The sequence below is a fragment of the Cryptomeria japonica genome, chromosome 1 (assembly GCF_030272615.1).
Source record: "Cryptomeria japonica chromosome 1, Sugi_1.0, whole genome shotgun sequence".
NCBI lineage: Eukaryota > Viridiplantae > Streptophyta > Pinopsida > Cupressales > Cupressaceae > Cryptomeria > Cryptomeria japonica.
Window position 1 is genome coordinate 10176126 of NC_081405.1, and position 20536 is coordinate 10196661.

At 37.1% G+C, this 20536-nt stretch overlaps 1 protein-coding gene across 7 annotated transcripts in view; it reads right to left on the bottom strand.

Annotated features, from left to right (window-relative positions):
- Positions 1-20282, bottom strand: part of LOC131036657 (uncharacterized) — a 194891-nt gene extending 174609 nt beyond the window's left edge. For 5 of the 7 annotated variants that reach the window (XM_057968598.1, XM_057968600.1, XM_057968595.1 and 2 more), the window contains exons 1-3: positions 19963-20249; positions 14050-14118; positions 13855-13947 (exon numbers count right to left, since the gene is read on the bottom strand). In XM_057968598.1, coding sequence (XP_057824581.1) covers positions 13855-13947; positions 14050-14112 — 156 coding nt within the window. In that variant the 5' untranslated portion in view covers positions 14113-14118; positions 19963-20249. Of the gene's footprint in view, positions 1-13854; positions 13948-14049; positions 14119-16731; positions 16871-16989; positions 17058-19962 lie in introns of all 7 variants that reach the window. The other 2 variants (XM_057968597.2, XM_057968596.1) reach the window with 2 other exon arrangements.
- Between the last annotated feature and the right edge of the window lie 254 nt (positions 20283-20536).

A 20536-nucleotide genomic window follows, 5' to 3' on the forward strand; every position in this document is an offset into this window, starting at 1 on the left:
AGCTAATCCAATTCAAGCTCTCATTCATGAGACCCCTGAATCATGCGAGCTATGGCATAGAAGATTGGGTCATCTTCACTTTCAAGCTCTTCCCACTCTCGGTAAAATGGTCAAAGGTATGCCTAAACTCAGTTTATCTCATGATGATGCTTGTAAAGGTTGTGCAATGGGTAAGAATGTAAAGAATCCTTTTCATCAAAGTGATAGTAGGACTAAAGAAAGCTTAGAGCTTATTCATTCAGATTTATGTGGTCCTATGTCTGTAGCATCTCCTAGCGGTTTCCTATATTATGTTATCTTCATAGATGATTTCTCTAGGAAAATATGGATCTATTTTCTTAAATCTAAAGAGTCTGAAGAAGTCCTAAGCAGATTTAAAGAATTCAAAGCCTTAGTTGAAAATACTACAGGAAATAGAATTAAATGTTTGAGATCTGACAATGGAAGTGAATACACCTCAGGTAGTTTCTATGACTTTTGTGTTAATGCAGGAATTAAGAGGGAGTTATGTGTTCCCTACAACCCTCAGCAAAATGGAGTTGCTGAAAAAAAGAACAGGACCATTGTTGAAGCTGCAAGAGCCATGATCCATGATCAAGACTTGCAACCTTTTCTATGGGCAGAAGCATCCAAAACCGCAGTTTATATTCAGAATAGATGTCCTCATCGCGTCCTAAAGGATGTGACACCTGAAGAAGCCTTTTCAGGAATCAAACCTGACATCAGTCACCTAAGGATATTCGGAAGCCTTGTGTATGTTCATGTGCCTAAAGAAAAACGAACCAAGTTGGATCCATCTGGAAAGAAAGGCATCCTAGTAGGATACAGCGAATCTTCCAAAGCCTTCAGGATCTACATTTCAGGTCAAAGGTATGTTGAGGTAAGTAGAGATGTAACTTTTGAAGAAGATATTGCTTTCAAAAGATCTAAAGGTTCATTAACCAACAATAATGATATGGTGATTGAAAAACAAGATTCAATAGTTGATGCTAACCCTGAGTTACAGGAGGAGTCTACTGACCTTCCAGATCAGGAAGTTCAAAATGACCCATCAGAACCCATGCACTCTACCGATATACCTCAGGATATTGTGGTCTGAAAGAAGAGACCACTTTGGATTAGAAATACGATTCAAGATGCTGAAGGGTTTGCTGCTCCCAGAGGAACCTTTAGAAATAGCAAGAGTTTCCAAAATCACGCCAACTACATTTCTGTGATGCGCAATATAATTGAGTCTGAACCTCACAATATCGAAGAAGCTATGTCCAATCATGCTTGGAAATTAGCCATGGATGAAGAGTATGGGTCTATCATCAAGAATGATGTCTGGGACATTGTACCCAGACCCAAAGGTAAGTCTATTGTTTCCTCTAAATGGTTGTTTAAAATTAAACATAATGCTGATGGTAGTATTGAAAAATATAAAGCTAGGTTTGTAGCACGTGGTTTTTCTCAAAAGGAAGGAATAGATTATGAAGAAACCTTTGCCCCTGTTGCTAGATATACTTCCATTAGGTCTATAATAGCTATTGTTGCAGCCAAAGGTTGGGAGCTGCATCAAATGGACATTAAGACAGCCTTCCTTAATGGTGTCATTGAGGAGGAAGTCTATATTGAGCAACCAGAAGGTTATGTAATCCATAAAAGAGATTCTCATGTTTGCAGGTTGAAGAAAGCCTTATATGGGCTCAAACAGGCTCCTCGTGCTTGGTATGAAAGAATTGATAAGTACTTACTAAGTTTAGGATTTTCCAAGAATGATGTTGATGCTAACATTTACTTGAAAGTTTATAATGATGAGATGCTTATTTTAGTTTTGTATGTGGATGATTTATTTCTGTAATGTCCCTACTAGTTAGAGATCATTAACCTGCAAAATAGATTGTTAGAATACAACAAACATATATATATATAGAAGTAATCTAAATTGCAATCTAACTTTAAAATACTTACTTAACATAATCACAACTTTTATCTAATAAAAAGGATACGATTGCCATACGAAAGTATGTCCTTAGGCGGTCGTGAAGCTCGCCTTCTTGGAACCCATCTTGGTTCCAAGCCCTCCAGGAAGTCGAAGGTGAATTTGACTCCTATCTTGAATGTAATTTCTTACATCCAAGCCCTCCAGGAAATCGAAGGTTAATTCGACTCCTGTCTTGAATGTAATTTCTTACATCCAAGCCCTCCAGGAAATCGAAGGTTAATTCGACTCCTATCTTGAATGTAATTTCTTACATCCAAGCCCTCCAAGAAATCGAAGGTTAATTCGATTCCTGTCTTGGGTGTAACCTCTTACACCCAAGCCATCCAAGGAAGACCCTATGTCAATTCCTTGCCTTGGATGATGCATCCCATCATCCAAGTCCTCAGAGGGGACTGGCCAGATCCGTCTCTTCTTGGATGAACTTAGTCAACCAAGCCATATATATGCATATAGATATTCAGTATATACTGCCCTCCAGGGATTATCATAATCCCTCCATTAGGCTAAGGGAATTTCTTCCCTATAACCTTCATCATATAATCGCATTAATATTACATTTTATAATTCATTACTGTTTTCCATTCCATAATTTACATCTTCATTTACATATTCTTTAATCTTTCTAATGATCCTAAATATACATACATATTCTACATAGATTCCTATCTTTATTGCTACATTCATATAAGTAATCATTAGAGATATATGTATTCATAAAAATGCATGTGTGTGTGTGGCACACACGTCCACACACATCTATACCTTCAGACTTCTTAACCCCTCTTACCTGTATGCAGATTGTAGCCTGCGGTTGGAGTTCGCACTGTAGATGTCGCCTGCAGATTGGGAGGCATACCATAAAGAACACAAATGTTACTTCCTGTAACTTGATAACAATTCTGATCTGATCTTATCAATGGTGATGTCACTAGATGCTTTTAATTCCTTCCCTTTATATCTCTCAATTTGAGGGAAAGGTCACACCTCTTCATCATGTATGCCCTTTGGCAAGAGACATACCCTTTCGCCATTAGCACCCTTTGAAAGAGTGTAACTCTTCATTATTTCTACCATTTGAAAGGGACACAACCTTTCATAATCAGATCTGCACTTATTATTTAAATCAAATCTGCACTTCTCATCACCAAATTATCCCCCCTCTCAAATGAGGTTTTCTTCTCCCTTTTATGTATCATTGTTGAGGGAGTCACAACTTTTCCTTTCATGTCTTTTGACTTTTCATTAACTTAATTAATTTTTTATTAATCATATTTAATTATATCATTTTATATTTTAATTTTATTATTATCATTTATTATTCAATTCTATTTCAAAGTGGGGATATTATTATCATTTATTATTAAATTCTATTTCAAAGTGGGGATATTATTATCATTTATTATTAAATTCTATTTCAAAGTGGGGATATTACAATTTCTCACTGGTGAAAGTAAATTAATCAAAGATGTAAAAAGGAATTAGCCTCAGAATTTGAAATGAAGGACTTAGGTCTAATGCATTACTTCCTAGGGTTAGAAGTATGGCAAAGAGCTAATGAAATCTTTCTAAGTCAAGGAAAATACACTATTGATATTTTGAAAAGATTTAGAATGATAGATTGTAAACCTATGCGTACTCCTATGGAATCTAACTTAAAGAAGTTAAGTGTTTCTGCAGCTAACTCTGATTTTGCAGATCCCTCTGAGTACAGGCAGTTGATTGGCTCCCTGATGTACCTAGTCAATACTAGGCCAGATATCTGTTATGTTGTGAATGCTCTCAGTCAGTTCATGAGCTCACCTAAACGTGTTCACCTGGTTGCTGCCAAGCACATTCTAAGATACCTGTGTGGCACGATTGGTTATGGGCTAAAGTATTCACTTAATACCCCAATCCTCTTGGAAGGCAACTCAGATTCAGATTGGGCAGGAAGTGTCAAGGACAGGAAAAGTACTTCAAGCATCTGCTTCAACTTGGGCTCCGCAGTGATCTCTTGGGCATGTAGAAAGCAATCTTCGGTAGCATTAAGCACTGCAGAAGTTGAGTACATTGCCGCATCTGTTGCATCCAGGGAAGCAGTGTGGCTTCGTAAGCTCCTTGTTGGACTATTTGGTCAAGCTAGTGATCCTACCACCATTCATTGTGATAATCAAAGCTGTATAAAGATGTCAGTAAATCTTGTATTCCATGATCGGTCCAAGCATGTGGAAACACACTATCATTTCATTCGGGACATGGTGCAAAGAGGTGCCATTCATCTAAAGTACATTAGCACAGATGAACAAATTGCGGACATCCTTACCAAACCTTTATCCAAAGTGAAGTTCGAGTACTTCAGAGATAGACTTGGTGTTGTGGAAAACGGAACCCTGATTGAGAGGGAGCTGCAATCTCAGTGACTCTTTCTGCAGCACTTTGAATCATCTCTTGCTTGTGTGCAAGAATGAACTATGTCTAATCTATGCTTGTGTGCTAGATGTATGATTGTAATTATGTAAAGACCCACTTGTGTATTACACTTTCTATGCTTGTGTGCTGGAACCATCCTATGCTTGTGTGCTAGGTGGAAGATGTAATTCTATGCTTGTGTGCTAGATGGAACTCTAAAAGTTCAGATTATGTATTCTCCTCTTCCCTAGTTGAGAGGGAGTGTTGTTTATAACTAGGGTTATATAGGGTTCGGATTGCCTTAAGGCAACATCCGAACCCTTTTAGGTCTGGGAACTAAAGGGTAACGTGAGCCCAAGCCTAGGCCCAGCCCTATCTCTCACGCTACCCTAAATATCTCACGCCACAATAATTTTGGCGCCAAAACTTAAAGAAGGCCGACTTGCAAACAAGGGTTAAAAGTGCATATAAATGAAGGACATTTCACAAGTCAAACACATCAATTGAATCTCGTGCAAAAGCGAATTAGCTCTGCTGCTAAGGTGCAAATTCTCCAAGAAGGGTGCGAACTTAACTTCAAGGAAGAGTGCGAACCTATCTAGATTTGTGCGAAATTGTCCAAGAGGACATAGTGTATTTTGATGCAGTTTTGAAGCATACAAAGGGACAGATCTGATATGTGAAGATCAGATTCAAGCTTAGTATTGTACTTATGAATTAGAGGAGAATATATAATCTGACCTGTGGGTCTTTCATGCTGGGTTTTTCCTCCTTGGAGGTTTTCCCAGGGTATGCTTGCTTGTCTACTGTTTTTATTTCTAATTTTACTGAATGTTGGCTTATTAAAATACTGCAAATCTGATTACAATCTAGGGCATAATCAATTATATAAATCTGATTAACATACCTAGGGTATAAAATTACAAGAAGTACAGACTTGCTGCGGCAACAGAGTATGCAATATATCAGTGGCTACAGGAAAGTCTAAATCTGCAATATTTGGTACCAACTCCTGCAATTGTTGTTCTTGTGTCAACTCATTTGTCAGAATTTTATAAAGGATTGAGTCTTCATCATGTAATTGCATTAATGGCCCTCGATTAATCATCATAAGGTGATTAATAGAGTCAACTCCCTCAGATTCTTCTCCCAAAGTAGGCCAAACACCTTGTTGTTGATCAAACTGGGGTTGTGCGAGAGAATACAAAGCTAATGTTTTGGTAGAATTCCCATCTGAAATAGTCATATCCCCTGATCTACATCCAATATATGCATCAGCCGTGGCAAGCCAAGGTCTGCCCAAAATCACCGGATATCCCCCCAGTGTTGCGTTTGGAAACAGAATCATAAAGTCTGCAGGGTATTCCCAAGAATCCAGAATAACAATCAAAACTTCAATCATACCATCAGGTCGCACTGTAGAGCTATCAGCAAGTTGGAGAACAGTGGGTGTAGGCCTTAAACTATTGATTTCAAGTTGCAGCATTACTTCTCTTGTTATCACATTAATGGCTGCACCTAAATCAACTAAAGCATTCCTTATCTGGCTACCATTAATGACTATACTCACTACAAGACTACCAGGATCAGAATATTTAGGAATTGAAACCTTTCCTAACATAATATCCTACCAGTTGACCCATCACATGCACTATTTGCGGATCCTTCTTCTTGCCAGGTTTTTTTAAACATCCTTCTCTAAGTGCCTTACTGTATATAGGAACATCTTTTATTGCTTGGAACAACAGAATTTTAACACAAATGTTTCAGTTGATCGATGATATCAAAACCTTGCTCTTGTTCTGTAAGAACTTCCTTTTCTTGCAATCTCTGGGGAAATGGTGGTAATCTCTGCTTCTGAGGTATTGTGTCTGTTGGATTAGAGATTTCTTGTTCTTGTTGTACCTCAATGATAACTGGAGGAGATGGATTAGGCAGAGTTGTCCCAGATCGGAGGTGAATATCACTTATAGATAGAGAATAGGTTGGGTATTGATAAGGGTTAGTTAAATAAACTTGTTTTTGTTGCTGAAATTTAATATTAGGATTTGGCATTGGCTGAGTAGGAAACTACGTTTATTTAGGTGGGACAACAGTGGCTGCAGGGGGAGGCATTATTGCAAGCGGTTGTGGCTGCTAAGTAGGTTGTTGATAACCAGAAGATTGGGTAGTCCATGGCTGACTCCCCCTCCATTGAGGAGTAGATTGCCAATTCCCTTGAAACTGGTTTCCTTGGCCCTAAGGTGGATAACAATTCCCCTGTGGCTGCTGCCACTGTGGTATTTGATTAGCAAAATGCTGCCCTTGGCCTTGAGAACCATACCAGTTTGGATAATTACCAAAATTTTGAGCATATGGTGATTGCCATTGATTATTTGGTACATAAGAATTTCCACTATAACCAGAAAAAGAAAGTGGATCCGGAGGCATACCTTGTCTTTGGAAATTTGGCCTTCTTTGAGCAACATAGAAAACTTGCTCATCCTCACCTCGTATTGGCTTGAAGTCAGGAACCTCAAGATTTGCAACCATTTTACATCTGCAGTCCCTTTTCCGCTATCTACAATGAGGGCAGAATTGTGCAAGAAATGCATCAGCTTCTTCATGCTTCTTCTTAGCTGAGAGTATCCAACTGAGTAGCCATATTGTTTATGATGTCTTCCTTAAAGTCCTTCAACAAATGGCTAAGTTCCATTCTAGAAACTCCAGTACCAGATGATGATGAAGGCACTCCTGGCTTGAAACGCCTGTTCTTTTTAGAAGCAGATCTGGAATACTTCTTACAAATTTGTCCTATTTCAGTCCATGTGGACTGGGGAATGTCACCTCCTCCCATAAGATCCAAAGAATCAGTGCATTCATCACTGATTCCCCTCAGAAATATCAACTTGAGGGAATCTTCATTTAGAGTACTATGCTTGGACTTTTTGACACTAAACAGAAACCTTTCTAGATAATCTTCAAGACTCTCATCTTCTTTCTGTGTCATTCTAAAGGTATCATCCCCATGACAATCAGTGCCTCTACAATAATCTTTATACTTTGCAAGAAATAAGCATTTCATCTCATCCCATGTATTGATTGTGCTACTACCCAAGCACAAACCATCTTAAAGATGATTCCTTCAAAGTGGCAAGAAATATTTTAAGTCTATGGGCATCTGTAGTACAATCAAAACTCTTACAGAGAACATCAAACTCAAACAGAAATGTGTCTGGATCCTCTGTCACTAGTCCATAGAATTTAGGGAGGGAAGAAGCTGGAATGTTCTTAAGATTAGCATTATCATGCTGATCAAATATGGGGAACTCAAACATTGGGTCCAAAGGTGGTGGTGGTGGATTGTTTCCACCAGGAGGTGGGTTTCCTTGCATTGGACTTGTGGAGGGAGTTACTATATGAAATTCTTCTTCTGGGGGTCCAAATAGGAACTGAAGATTGCCTTCTGGAAATTCAAATTCAGGGTTATTCAAATTCTCTAGGGTTTGATAAAGTTCTGCATAAGGATTTATATCTGGGGAATTAATTTTTGTATGATTAGGATGACTGGGCAAGAATCTACCTAGAATATCTCTTCTTCGCCTATGCATGCAGATTCATGAAATTTTTTTCGAACTATCAGGAATGCCAGAAAAACAATTAACTGAAAAGACAATAAACATAACAGGTTCTTAGTTTGACACCATCCCCGACAGCAGAGCCAAAAATGTTCAACCCAACAATAAGAATAATAACTCTAGTTGAAGTCTCAACCCGAAGTTTGGACATTCACTTGGTAAAGCCACTATTTCTATAGCTAGTGTCCATTTGATTGTCAACCCAGGGACGTAATACTTGAAATGGGTCTGCACTATATATGCACTAAGTTCATGCAACAGCTACTCTGCATTACTGCAGCAACTAACATTATGCGGAAAAGATAAGCAAGAATTGAAACTACTGAAAGGCTACAGGAAAACTTTTGCATTAAAATAAATTCATTCAAGCAATACTGGCAAAGTTCAATGCTGATAAACAAAAATTACTCTGTTTTGGTTTGGCTGCAGGAATAGTCAATGGATCTGTTTCCAGTGGCTGTAGGAACAGTCAATGCAAGAACGTCTACTGCAGCTAAGGAAAGAAAACTAATCTTAACATATGCACAGGAACACTCACCAAGTGGGCCCCCTTGGGTGAGTGATTCCAGGCTTCCCAAAAACAATTCTAAGTGCTCAGAATAACATATTTTTATTCATCATTCTTTGGAAGTAATTACACGATCCAACATGAAAAGAAACTCAAAAACACTCGTGAAAATCCTCTGCTCTGCTTTCTCTCTTTTTCTATCTAACCTCTGAGAAGAGATGAAGAGCTTATTTTACAAGAAATAATCTACTTTAGACAACACTGATCACGCTGAAGAGAAGAGGCAGATAACTAAATGAGAATGGAGATAGCTGGAGTTAAGCTACAGAAAATGCGGATCTAAACCGAACCATAGTCATAACATACTGTGGCGGTATTTACAATGCTAATATCCACTTGAGTTAGACATCAATAGTATCACGTGATTGCTTCTCCTATGTCGTTCCTTACGCTTTTTAGCATTTCTGCTTGTTCGATCTTTCAGTCATCTTCTAGAATATCTCTTCTTGCAACTGTCGTGATAGGCGAGCTTCCACGGCAGCATCATTTATTCCCTGCACTTTAAAAGAAATAACATACAAGAACATACATACGTATTTTATTTAATCAGGACATCTATTAATTTCACACATGATATTGCCCTAAACAATCCGCATGGCAACAGGAATAAATCGCATGGCAACAGGAATAAATCATATGGCTGCAGGAATAAACTGGCAAAGACAAAACATGCTTTAATAGGTTCAGGCTAACATATGAAATACATATAGTAAACTTCCGATACATCATTATTACTATGCAAATCAAAATATGACAAAAGCTCAAGAATTCTAAGGATAAAAATATGCCAATGTCTCAACTCATCAATAGAAAAGAGAATGAATTGATAGATAAGGGATGTGATAAATCCCAAGATGCTCAAAGACAAGTTAAGTAGATAGATATTACCAGCAAGGCTTGAGAAAGCCAAGAGAGATGCAAAGAGTATTGTGAGAGCTTGAGAGTGTTGTAGAAACTAGAGACTGCTGTAGCAAGTGAGAGAGAGAGAGAGAGAAAGTTGTGAGAGCCCAAAGAATGAGAGATATTTCTTGAGAGAGCCAAGAGAGATTGCTTGAAGAACCCAGAGAGAATTCTTAAGAGAACTAAGAAAGCTTACATGAATGAAAGAGATAGATTTAAATGAGAAAAGAGGAGGGAAAAAAAGAGTTGTCGAGCCATTTTGGAAGATTCTGAGCCGTTTCCATCAACCAAGATAGGTGACAAGTGTCGAAATGCGCAGAACGGACATTTGAACGTTAAGATGTCGTAGGACGAATGTGCAACGCGTAGACGCCCGCACGAAGTGCTAGTGTCTAGATGAATCACGCTCAAAAATGACAAGTGAGAAGAGAAACATGCGGCTAATGCAAAACAGAAGCTAAAGGATAGCTGCTGAAAAGGTGTCCTGAGCATCCCAAGAGGGAAAACATTGATGCAAGGGCTGAAATGAGCCTACTCAAATGCTAGGGGAGTGGACACTAAAGTGGCTACAAAAGTGTAGGTGGAATTGCAAAGGTGTATGCAATTTTCGACTCTACACAATCAATAGGCACTAGGGTTATTTTTTATTTGTTGTGCCCTATGACTTCCTTCACTTCACCTTAACCTATGATGGTGCTCTATCCTGTAACACTAAAATTAAAGTAGTTAACTCAGCCTGCAACTTCTAGGTGAAGTCAAGAAGGGGTTAGGAAGGGATTTTGTCCTACCTCACATGAGCAAGCCCAAAGGTTTTCGTGTCTGCTACTGCTTGTGCAAAAATCAAATGAAAAATGTCCAAAGCATACTATATGAAGATGATAAATGATTCCAAAATGCCTACCTTAAATATCGGATTGAGATAGGACTTGTAACATTTTCAACACATCGCCCCATTGCAAATGGGGACCCCACTTTTTGCTTGATAGCTTAGGTGTTTTAGTGTTCTATTTTAGCTTGGTAGTTTTAGCATTTTGCTCGTAAGGGTATGTTTTTTCAATCTAGGATTGGGAATGTCTTAAGGGTGCAGTCTTGTCCTTGGTGTGGTCACATAAGGAAGTCATGTTTTGAATTTTAAATTCACGATTAGGTATTAGGACCAAGGATTGAAGTTAAGTTGCTAAAAGTTGCGAAATCTTACAAATGTTGTCAATGTTGCAAAATCTTGTCAAAATTGTCAAAATGCAAAAAACAAAGTTGCAAAGTTGATTCAAGAATGCTAAGTATTGTCAAAGTTGAAAATTTGAGGATTCGATGTTTTGACAAGATTCCTTGTCAAAGTCGGATTTTTCGACCTTGACAGGATGAAGTGAGGGGAATGATGAAAATCCTTGTCTATGTTTTGGAATTTCAAGGATGGAATGCATTTTTTGTCCTTGATTGACCCTCACATGCGCTCAACATTTTTGTCCTTGTCCAATAGGGAAGTTAACCAAACTTAGTTCTTAGTCCTTCGACCACCCTATGTTGCGCCTAGGAATTTGCCCTTGTCCTTGCCTTAGGTGCGCCTATCTTCTTGTCCCTCCTTGAGTGGAAATCGCGCCTTTGCATTTCAACTTGTCCCTAAGCATCTCAAATTTGAGCTCTATGCTAGTTCCTTGTCCTTGGGGACTATTCAATCCTACCCTTCATTGTCCTTGCATGGGTGAGATTGTCGTCTAGGGTTTTAGTCCTTGCATCCTCCTTATTCCCGCCTATGTCATCACTTGTCCCCGACAAGGCCTGAAATCCGCCCTTGAATTTGTCCTTAGGGATATCTAAAATCTGCCTAGCACAAGATGTCCAATCCCTATTACCTCTTAATTCCTGTCTTCAACTTTCTCTTCACTCCACAGGGGGTTGTTTGTCCCTATCCCTATCAGAGACAACTTAAGGAGTACCAAACTTGAAACCTTGTATTTGTAGATCAAAGTCATCATTTCCAATCTCAAATATTCATTTCTAGATCTGAAAAGGAAGGTTTCATACTGGATTGATGAGGGATTTATGTTATTTTCATTAAGGAGATGGAGTTCATTCTATTACTATCGCATTCTTCTTGATTCCAAAGTGTTTTCCTTTCAGGTTTTATTGCAAGGGCGAAATGATGAAAGGAGGACACCATACACGGAAGGACTCACCGATGTGGAATTCAAGATCAACATCAAGACAATGTTCACATTTCAACAAGAATGCACATATACAAGAAGATGATCAAAAGATGACACAAAGGACTTCAATACATGAAGAGAAGAATGCAAGATAGTTCCAAAGGACGCATCAAGGAGGGAATACCTCAACAAAGAAGTACAAAGATCAACATAAGGAGGGATACAACTACAACTATCTTGAATTTCCTTTGAAATCCAAGATCCCAAGTTCAACATATGGATTTGCATCAAGGAAATCAGGTTGAGAGAATTTCACAATGATGGCAAATAAAAGAAGAAACGAATTCAGGACATGATAAGGAAGGTAAAAGAAATCAATCACGACAAGTGTTTTGCCTTTCAAATGGACGACAAGATGCACATACGTAAGGTGATTGCAACATGTTCCACATTTAAGAACTCCACCAAGGAATCCAAGTCCAAGACAAGGAATCGCAGGATTAAACATCATCAAGGAGAGGACAAGGTGAATTCCCTAACATGAGGAACAATGCAAGGTATCATAAAGAATTTCCAAACATGCAAATGAGAGTGAAAGTGATCAAGAGATAGTTTCAAAAGAGTTAATCAAAGTTAGAAACTCGACTTGATCACTAAGATGATACAATTTGGGACTATGTTCCATCATCATCACAGTGGGATTGAATAATGTTGAGTATCAAGAGATATTGTTCCAACACAAACACTTCTTTGTGATGATCTACAAGACAAGCGTGCTGAGTTGGCACCCATTCATCATCAACCAATCAAGAGATGCCACATCAACTCGTCCAAGTTCAATGATGACTCATCTAGAATTGCACATGTTGAGACACAAAGTTCAATGTACCTAACCTTATTTCTCATTGGTTCGAATTCAAAGGACATGTATCCTAAATGATGTAATTTTATCATTGGTCGAAGGGTGTTAGTTATAGCTAACCCTAATTAGGGTTTCATTTTGTAATCTCGGCCATATATCTTAAATCAATCTGGGCCATTGAATTGTATTTGGGATATCTATATAAGGCATTACCTTCTCATTTGTAAAGGTTAATAGTAGATTGGTAGTGAATAGAAAGTAAAAGTAGAGTAGGAGGAGGAAGCTCGAAGTTGTTTCCAAGAATTGCGGAATTAATACATGATTTTCATTAAAGCATGGTGAATCTTTATGTGTTGTTTCTACATTTTGCATGGTTTATTGTTACTTTCAAATATAGTTAAAGTTTCATTGATTATAATGGGCAATTATAATGGTATTTGATGGAATTCTAGTTCATACCATTTGTAATTTGCCGATTGTAAGTTACAATGTATGGCTAGTCTGAACCTCATTAAGCACTAGTTCGATTGTGGATATTCACTTGGACTGTGCTAGTATTGGGTGTTTGAATGAGTGTTCATAATCTGAAAACCTGTCTTTATCCTTTGGAGATTGCATCAGTTTTGTGTAGTTGTTTCTGCATTGCAAAGCAAGGCTTGATTATGGAATCCATCTATCAGAGCATCATCCTTTGTCATCATTGTTCTTAGGATTAGATTAGATCTCTTAACCCTTCCCCTTTGTCCTTTATTTTCCAAGTTTAGTAAGATTCCACGTTCCAGTCGTAATTCAAAGCGTAAGTCCCTTTGTGATTACCAGCAAGATCACATAATACATTGAGTCTATCCAAAACTTAAATTCGATTGTTCACATTGTAAACCTTGGAGTTGTCTCATTTGATCATAGTTGTTTAGCATATGAGGTTTCTTTGTTCAAGAGACGATAGAATACTTGGTATTTTATTCTGTGTTCAAGGTGTCCTAAAAAAACACATCAACAGGACCCAAGGGCCCCAAGTTGACGCTGACCTGATTTGATTAATATATTTAATTTATATTTGTTTATTTATCGATATTTTATATTTATTAAATTATTATTTATATTAATTAATATAAACTTATAATTGTTGTGGTGATTAAAAACAGTGGCATTGGAGACCAACTTATCTTGGAAGCAACATGGCAATGTAATAATGTCAAATGGTGAGGATGACTAATTAATTTGTGCGTTTGAGCCTCTAGCACTTTGTTTATCAATTTCAATAATTAACAAATAAATTGCTTTTCCATAATAAGGGGTCTAAACACTCATAGATCTGCACTATTTCATCAAAACAATTCTAATATTATTTTTAATTTGATTTTAATAGAAGAAAAATTTCTTACCTTAGAGTTTATAGCTGATTTGCTCGAAAGTCGAAATTTATGAAGCAACTGGGATCTATCCTCCCGCACTCTTGATAAGCATATCTCTCTAAGCTACAACAAGCAATTATTTTATCAATATTCTTTGTCTAGGAGAAGACTCTAATTCATCAAAAAATTACATATTCAATACAAAGACCATACTGATAAACATACCTTCTCCTTCCACTTTGGTGGTCTAGTCTTCAAAGGACACCTCTTAGGGTGGTGGCCTTCCATTTCTACCTATAATCAATAAAGCTTTTAAAGAATAAACGCAGACTTCTATTTACAATAAATTTCAACAAAGGCCCAAGGAAATAATTGTCCAAGCATTCATTCTATAGAACCATAAAAGCATCCAATTTAAAATGCACAATATCACAATTAAGTTTGCCTATCCAAAATATTTAAAAAAAACTAATCATCAATTTAAAAGCAATTCAAATGAAAAATATGACTTCAAAAATTAAGGGTGATTCATATACCAAGCATAAATAGGATTCAAACAAAATTCTCTTTTTAAAAAGAAGAAAATCAAAGGGAGCAATCTTCTTTGGCTCCCGATTTTGCTACCTTAACTACTTAAGTTCTTTGTCAACGAGCTTTAAGGGCTATTAAAAGAGAAAGGAAGAAAGCCAATAAAGAACAAATGGAACAAGAGTTCAGAGCCTTTGTGGAACAAACTACTCAAGCCCTACAAAACATAACAGCAACCATAAATGACCTTAGGGCAAACTCAAGAGATGAAAGAGAGAACACTCCCCTAGTCAATCAGAAAGTGATAATAGGACCACCCAAGAATCAACACCAAGATCAAATAGGCCACCCTTTTTATTTAGAGAAGAACCATCAAGGGAAAATGAAGAGGCCAATGCACCCAACATGAGGGAACTCACCATGGAATATGCAAGACTAGATCTTGAAACAAAAAGGAGTATCCCATTTTTTGAGTATTGTGAAGCCAATGCAAGGAGGAACCATAGGAAAGGAAAAACACAGGCTAACCTAGATATACAACACAAAGTAGGGAAAATGAACATTCCCAATTTTGATGGGATTGGAAAAATAACAGCCCATTCATGGATTCAAAAACTAGAGACATACATCACCCTTTGTCTTATGGCAGAAAAGGATGTAATTGCATTTGCCATATTACACCTAGAAGGAATGGGACATGAGTGGTGGCACTATGGCTTAGTTACCCGAGATCATGAAAACATAAAAACCTGTGAGGCTTTCAAGAGAAGGCTTATTGAAAGATTTGACCAAACTCACCCCCAAAAACATTTCAAGGAACTAACCTAAATAGGTAAACTCTCAAAGACTACATCACGGAATTTCAAAGGTTAGCAAGTCTTGGTCCCCAGAATATCTAAAGGATGGCTAACTTATACATAGAGGGCCTTTCGAACTCACTCCATAGGTTGATAAGTGTATTCGACCCAACTACCCTTCATGAAGTAATCTTAAAAGCTCCTAGGCTTAATGCCAAATCAAGGAACAAATATCATACAAAAAATCAACCCTCTCCCCGTCTATCTTACAATGAAAGAAAGGAGCTCATGAACAAAGAATTGAGTTTCCACTATAAGGAAAAATGGGAACATGGACACAATTGTAATAGAGAAAAATTTAAAAGACGCCAAGAATACCCAAAAGAAAAAAGTTTGTACTTCAAATGCAAGAAAGAATGGAAGTCGAGACACATGTAAAAGCCAATTATGTAATATAGAGGCAATGTTTGACGATGAAACAAAACGAAATCCAAGTAAGAAGACAAGGCACAATGAGGAAGATCTTAAAAGCATCCAAGCAGGAGAAGAAAGAACAATAAACAAATGGAGCTTTGTGGAGGAGCCAATCTAGTAATTATGGCGACCTTACATCCTCAAGATCTATGGGGCATATTAAGCAAATGTTTGAAGCGCATTGGAGAAATTTTACGACACATCAATGAGCATACAAGAGTAAAAATATTGGGGTTAGGCCCACTTTCTTGCTCAGAATGGATTAGGAGCAAAAGGATTGGGATTAGGCCCAATTTTTTACTCAAAATGGATTTGGAGCAGAAGGATTGGGGTTAGGCCCACATTCTGATTCAAAATGGATTAGGAGCAAAAGGATTGGGGTTAAGCACACTTTCTAGGTCAAAATGGATTAGGAGCAAAAGGATTGGGGTTAGGCCCACTTTTTGACTCAAAATGGATTAAGCACACAAGGATTGGGATTAGGCCCACTTTCTGGCTCAAATGGAAAGATAGGGTTAGACCCACTGAAGGGATCTAACATGTGTATTTGTTTGTATACTCTGTGACTGCATATATTCATCTATATACTTTGAGTATTTGTGTATGCTTTGTCTCTACGTATATTCATGTGTATACTTTGTGTTTTTATGTGTATGCTCCATGTTTGGTTCATATTGATATGTTCTAGAGATGTGAATGACTAGAAAGATATAAATTGCATTTGAGGTCATAGATGTGTTTCATGCTTCTAATCCTCATCTTAATATATGTTAAAGATCACCCTCACTTTGATGCAAAGAGATATCCAAGATATTAAGCAAACATTAGGACAACCAAATTAAATAAGGAATACAAGCCTCCAAGGATTGGTTTGGGAACCCTCATTGCTTGAGGACAAGCAATCTTAGGAAGGGCGGCCTATCATGCTCCCAAATTGATACATCAAATCAGCAACACGCGTGTCTTGATCAACAGACCCATTGAAGAAATTGTCTTACTACAATAAGACTTCACAATTTCTTCCTATTATCTCCTATGAGGGGTGATAGGCCAACACTAGGGTAAGAAATATCAAATAAACTATATTCAGCTTGGTCTAAATGTCAACCTGGGGATCGTAGTCTTGAGAAAGTTGTCGTGGTTGCCTGCACAAGGGCTGTAGATAGCAAGCTGGTGGAGATGAAATGCAGCTAGAAAATGAACCTATTGCACATCAAAGTAAAACTGGCGACATGAACTGTCACTTCCTGGCATCAGGAACAACAGCAACTTATAATTATTACAAGATTTAAATGAACCACAAATCATGCTTGCAAATAACAAGAAAGAACAGAAATAAACACACTGCTAAATTAACAAAAGTCACCAGACGTCCCAAGAAGCGGGCCCTGCCTCCTTAGTGCATCCGGTGATGAGACAAAGAGCTTTTCTACGCTGCGCAGATCATGCAAATGCTCTTTTATTTATCATAAAATTTTACAGAGTTTCAATACCAAAATCTGCATATATGAAATCTGCTCTAGAGCTGCTAATATATAGCTCACATCTTTAACAATCATTACGTAAGGTGGCATAAAATAGCATAGTCTATTTTGGCATATGGCCAACAAAATAAAGACTCCCATAAAACCTTGGCTGCTGGCCACAAGTGAAAAAAGGTTCTGTTACAGCAGAAAACAAAAATAGGAAACATGTGGATTTCGGTTTCCTTCAAACAGCCAACAAGTGAATAACGGATTCTCCTTATTTGGACCTAGTATTTCAAACGTGGCAATAATAAGATGATTGGCAAAGAGGACCATGTGTTGAAGTGGCATACACAACTGGAAGAATCGTGTTCTAATGATGTTGAATATTGAGGTGAAGATCAATATTTGATATCCAATCAAATCTCGATGTATGCAGCCATGCAAAACAGATTTGATGCCTCTTAAAGATGCCTTGGTAGATGTGGTCGTGGCACCGAACTGATGTGGCAAGAGTCCACGTGGCAATAATGCGTGACAGGAAAGTTCCTGTAAAGGAGGTGACAGGAAGAGTTGTATGCTTCAAGCTATATTTTCCAAGGCGTAAAATAACAATGCTTATTAATAAAGACAACCAATAATTAATTTCCTTAATTTTATCTCAAAAATGTATTGAATACCTCTTATATATATGTCACCATATGCAACATAAAGGTGACAAAATGGTATGATATAGAATGGAAATGAAATGTTGGAATGGGAAGGTGCATGAAATAGGCTAGACTATGGCATAAAATGGAACATAATTTGCTCTCATCAAGGGGAATATTGTAGACCAGACTTCACAAACACATCTCTTACCTTCTATGGTCAAGAACACTGCAAAACCAATATCATAAGATCTGTGGTGAAGAAATCACGTATGATCTCCTTTAAGACATGAGTAAAGAATTAGTTAAGAATAATTAACAAGGCGCAATATGAAGCAGCAGTTTAGTCATGCGACTGTCAAGAGAAAACATTCCCTCCCAAAGGTCACCACCATGAGGAAAGTCACAACCCTACATCCACAATGGAGAAGTATAAAAGCACTATACCAAACGATCAAGGGAGGCATAAAAAAGAGAAAGAAGAGACACAGATATAGGTACAGCAATCAATAGAAGCAAATCGATGTTCATAAGAAGGTGTCAGTTCGTATAAATCAGCACAAGGATTCATCCCAAGAACAACAACAAATCAGTAGCATCGAAGAAAAGAAGATCAACCAGCACTGCCAATACAAAGTTATAAACTCATAAATTAACACATATATATACATCACACAGCAGTTACATAACTATCAGATATTGTGGACCTAAATCAAGGCACCTATCCAGGCTTCAACTAGGGATTCTAGGGCAAATTGAGTAAAGTCCCAATAGGGAACATTACATGTTCTAATCTTAATTTATGCTTCTAGGCTGCATATATATAATTTTTACATTGTTTTGTACTAACAAACCCAAAACCCATTTTCAAATTTTGCTAAACTGGCAAACCATGTTCTCAAACCCAAATTTGAACCCAAACCTGGACCAGCAACTTAGGTTGAAAGGATTGTTGGTCATGAAAATGAACAAAGACTCAAGACAAAGTATAATGCTTCCTACTAAGGAAGCAAGGATTAAATGCAAAGCAAAAATGTTAATGGCCTAATTAAAGACTAGCAGGCACCATATTAGATACAAGACCACCAAATGACAATACTTAAGAAAGAGTGAGAAATAAGAACTTGCTTATTTTGCAACAAGAGAGTAGTGTAGAGGGAATGGAACTACATTGCGGAATGCTTGGCACATCACATCAAGAACAAGGACAACTTGAGCATAGACAATCTAAATGCCTTGTTAGAAGAGACGAGTTTGGATAAAACAGCAAGTTTTTTCATCAAAATCCATAGTAGACGATCCAACATCAAAAAAGGGCCTAAAAATTGCTTAAGGCTTTCATGGGACACTTATTTTCCTAGGTTTGGTTTGCATATTGTTCCTCTATTGCTACTCTTGGTCCCTTAGAGTATTTGGTGTCATGAACATTGTTAAGAAAATGTATTCATTCATTCATTTTTAGCCTAGGTCATTCTCCTATGTCATCATCAAACCATGTTAACTTCTGCTGTGATGATAAAGATGTTGATCCCTCTTTTTGCTTTTGAATTTGATGAAAATTAAAGCCTCGGCTTCCATTGCCCTTTCCTTGGCTCTTTAAATGGCTTTGCTTAAACATGGGATATGTCCACACAATTGTTTTGCATTACATAACTTTACATGTACTTCTAATTGCAAACCTCCTAAAAAGTGTACTTATTAAAACTTTTTTTGTTTTCTTTGTTACTTTTAATATACTATTTAAGAAGCATTTCCAGTAAATTAGATTAAAGAAAAAATGTAATAGCTGATTGTTGGAATTATTTTAGAACTCCTGATTTGAGATTGCATTTAACAATACTTTTAAGTCCCATTAATCCAATCTGCACCCATTAATATAATTTACTTCTTCCCTTTATTTATTTGCCATCAATGACGCTATATATATAGTATATGCTTTGTTTACGGACTCTGCAGCAAATAAAGGCATCAGCACAATGCTGCGGTTTAATAACTGCTTAAATGGTTAGGATTGCCATTGTGCACGAGATTCCTCGATGGAGCTTCAGAGATTTCTGGGTCTCGTTTCAATTTAGAATTTCGAAAAATTCCTTTGTAAATCAAAACAAAATTAATAATTTCCCCGTAAAACAAAATATTGTCTTAAAGACTCATGGTAACGATTGTCACTAGTAATAAAATAAAATATTTGCAAATTAAAGAAAACTTGGTCTCGAATGTTACCTTAAATACACAGTAATAGCTTCCGGTCAGAAGGAATGCAAAGGCCCTTTCCCTCCGGATTTCTACTTTCCCTAATCAAAATTATTAGCTTATGCACCTGAATTGAGAAAGAATGCTGATTTAAAGTGCATTGCTTTGGAAATAGTATTAAGGTGAATCAAATTCGAATTGGATTCAATCTTGAGGGGTTGAAGGTTTCGTACACTTGAACAAAAGCAACTTCATTAGCTTCAGGACCGAATATAGTTACACTCGCACATAATGCATTGTGTTGTCTTAAATGATCAATATTGATTTGTTGAGGTGTTAAAATGTTAGGTTATTATATTGTTAAAAGTCGCTTTTTAGTGGAATGTGTTGTCTTAAATGATCAATATTGATTTGTTGAGGTGTTAAAATTTTAGGTTATTATATTGTTAAAAGTGGTTTTTTATAAGACTTTTAAATGAACCAATTCAATGGTAATGAATCAAGCTTACATATAAACATGTAATATGTTTTTAGGATATTGTAATACTTTTCATGTTTTTTTATAATTAAATTCTAGATGTGACTTTTTAGTGGACCAATTCAA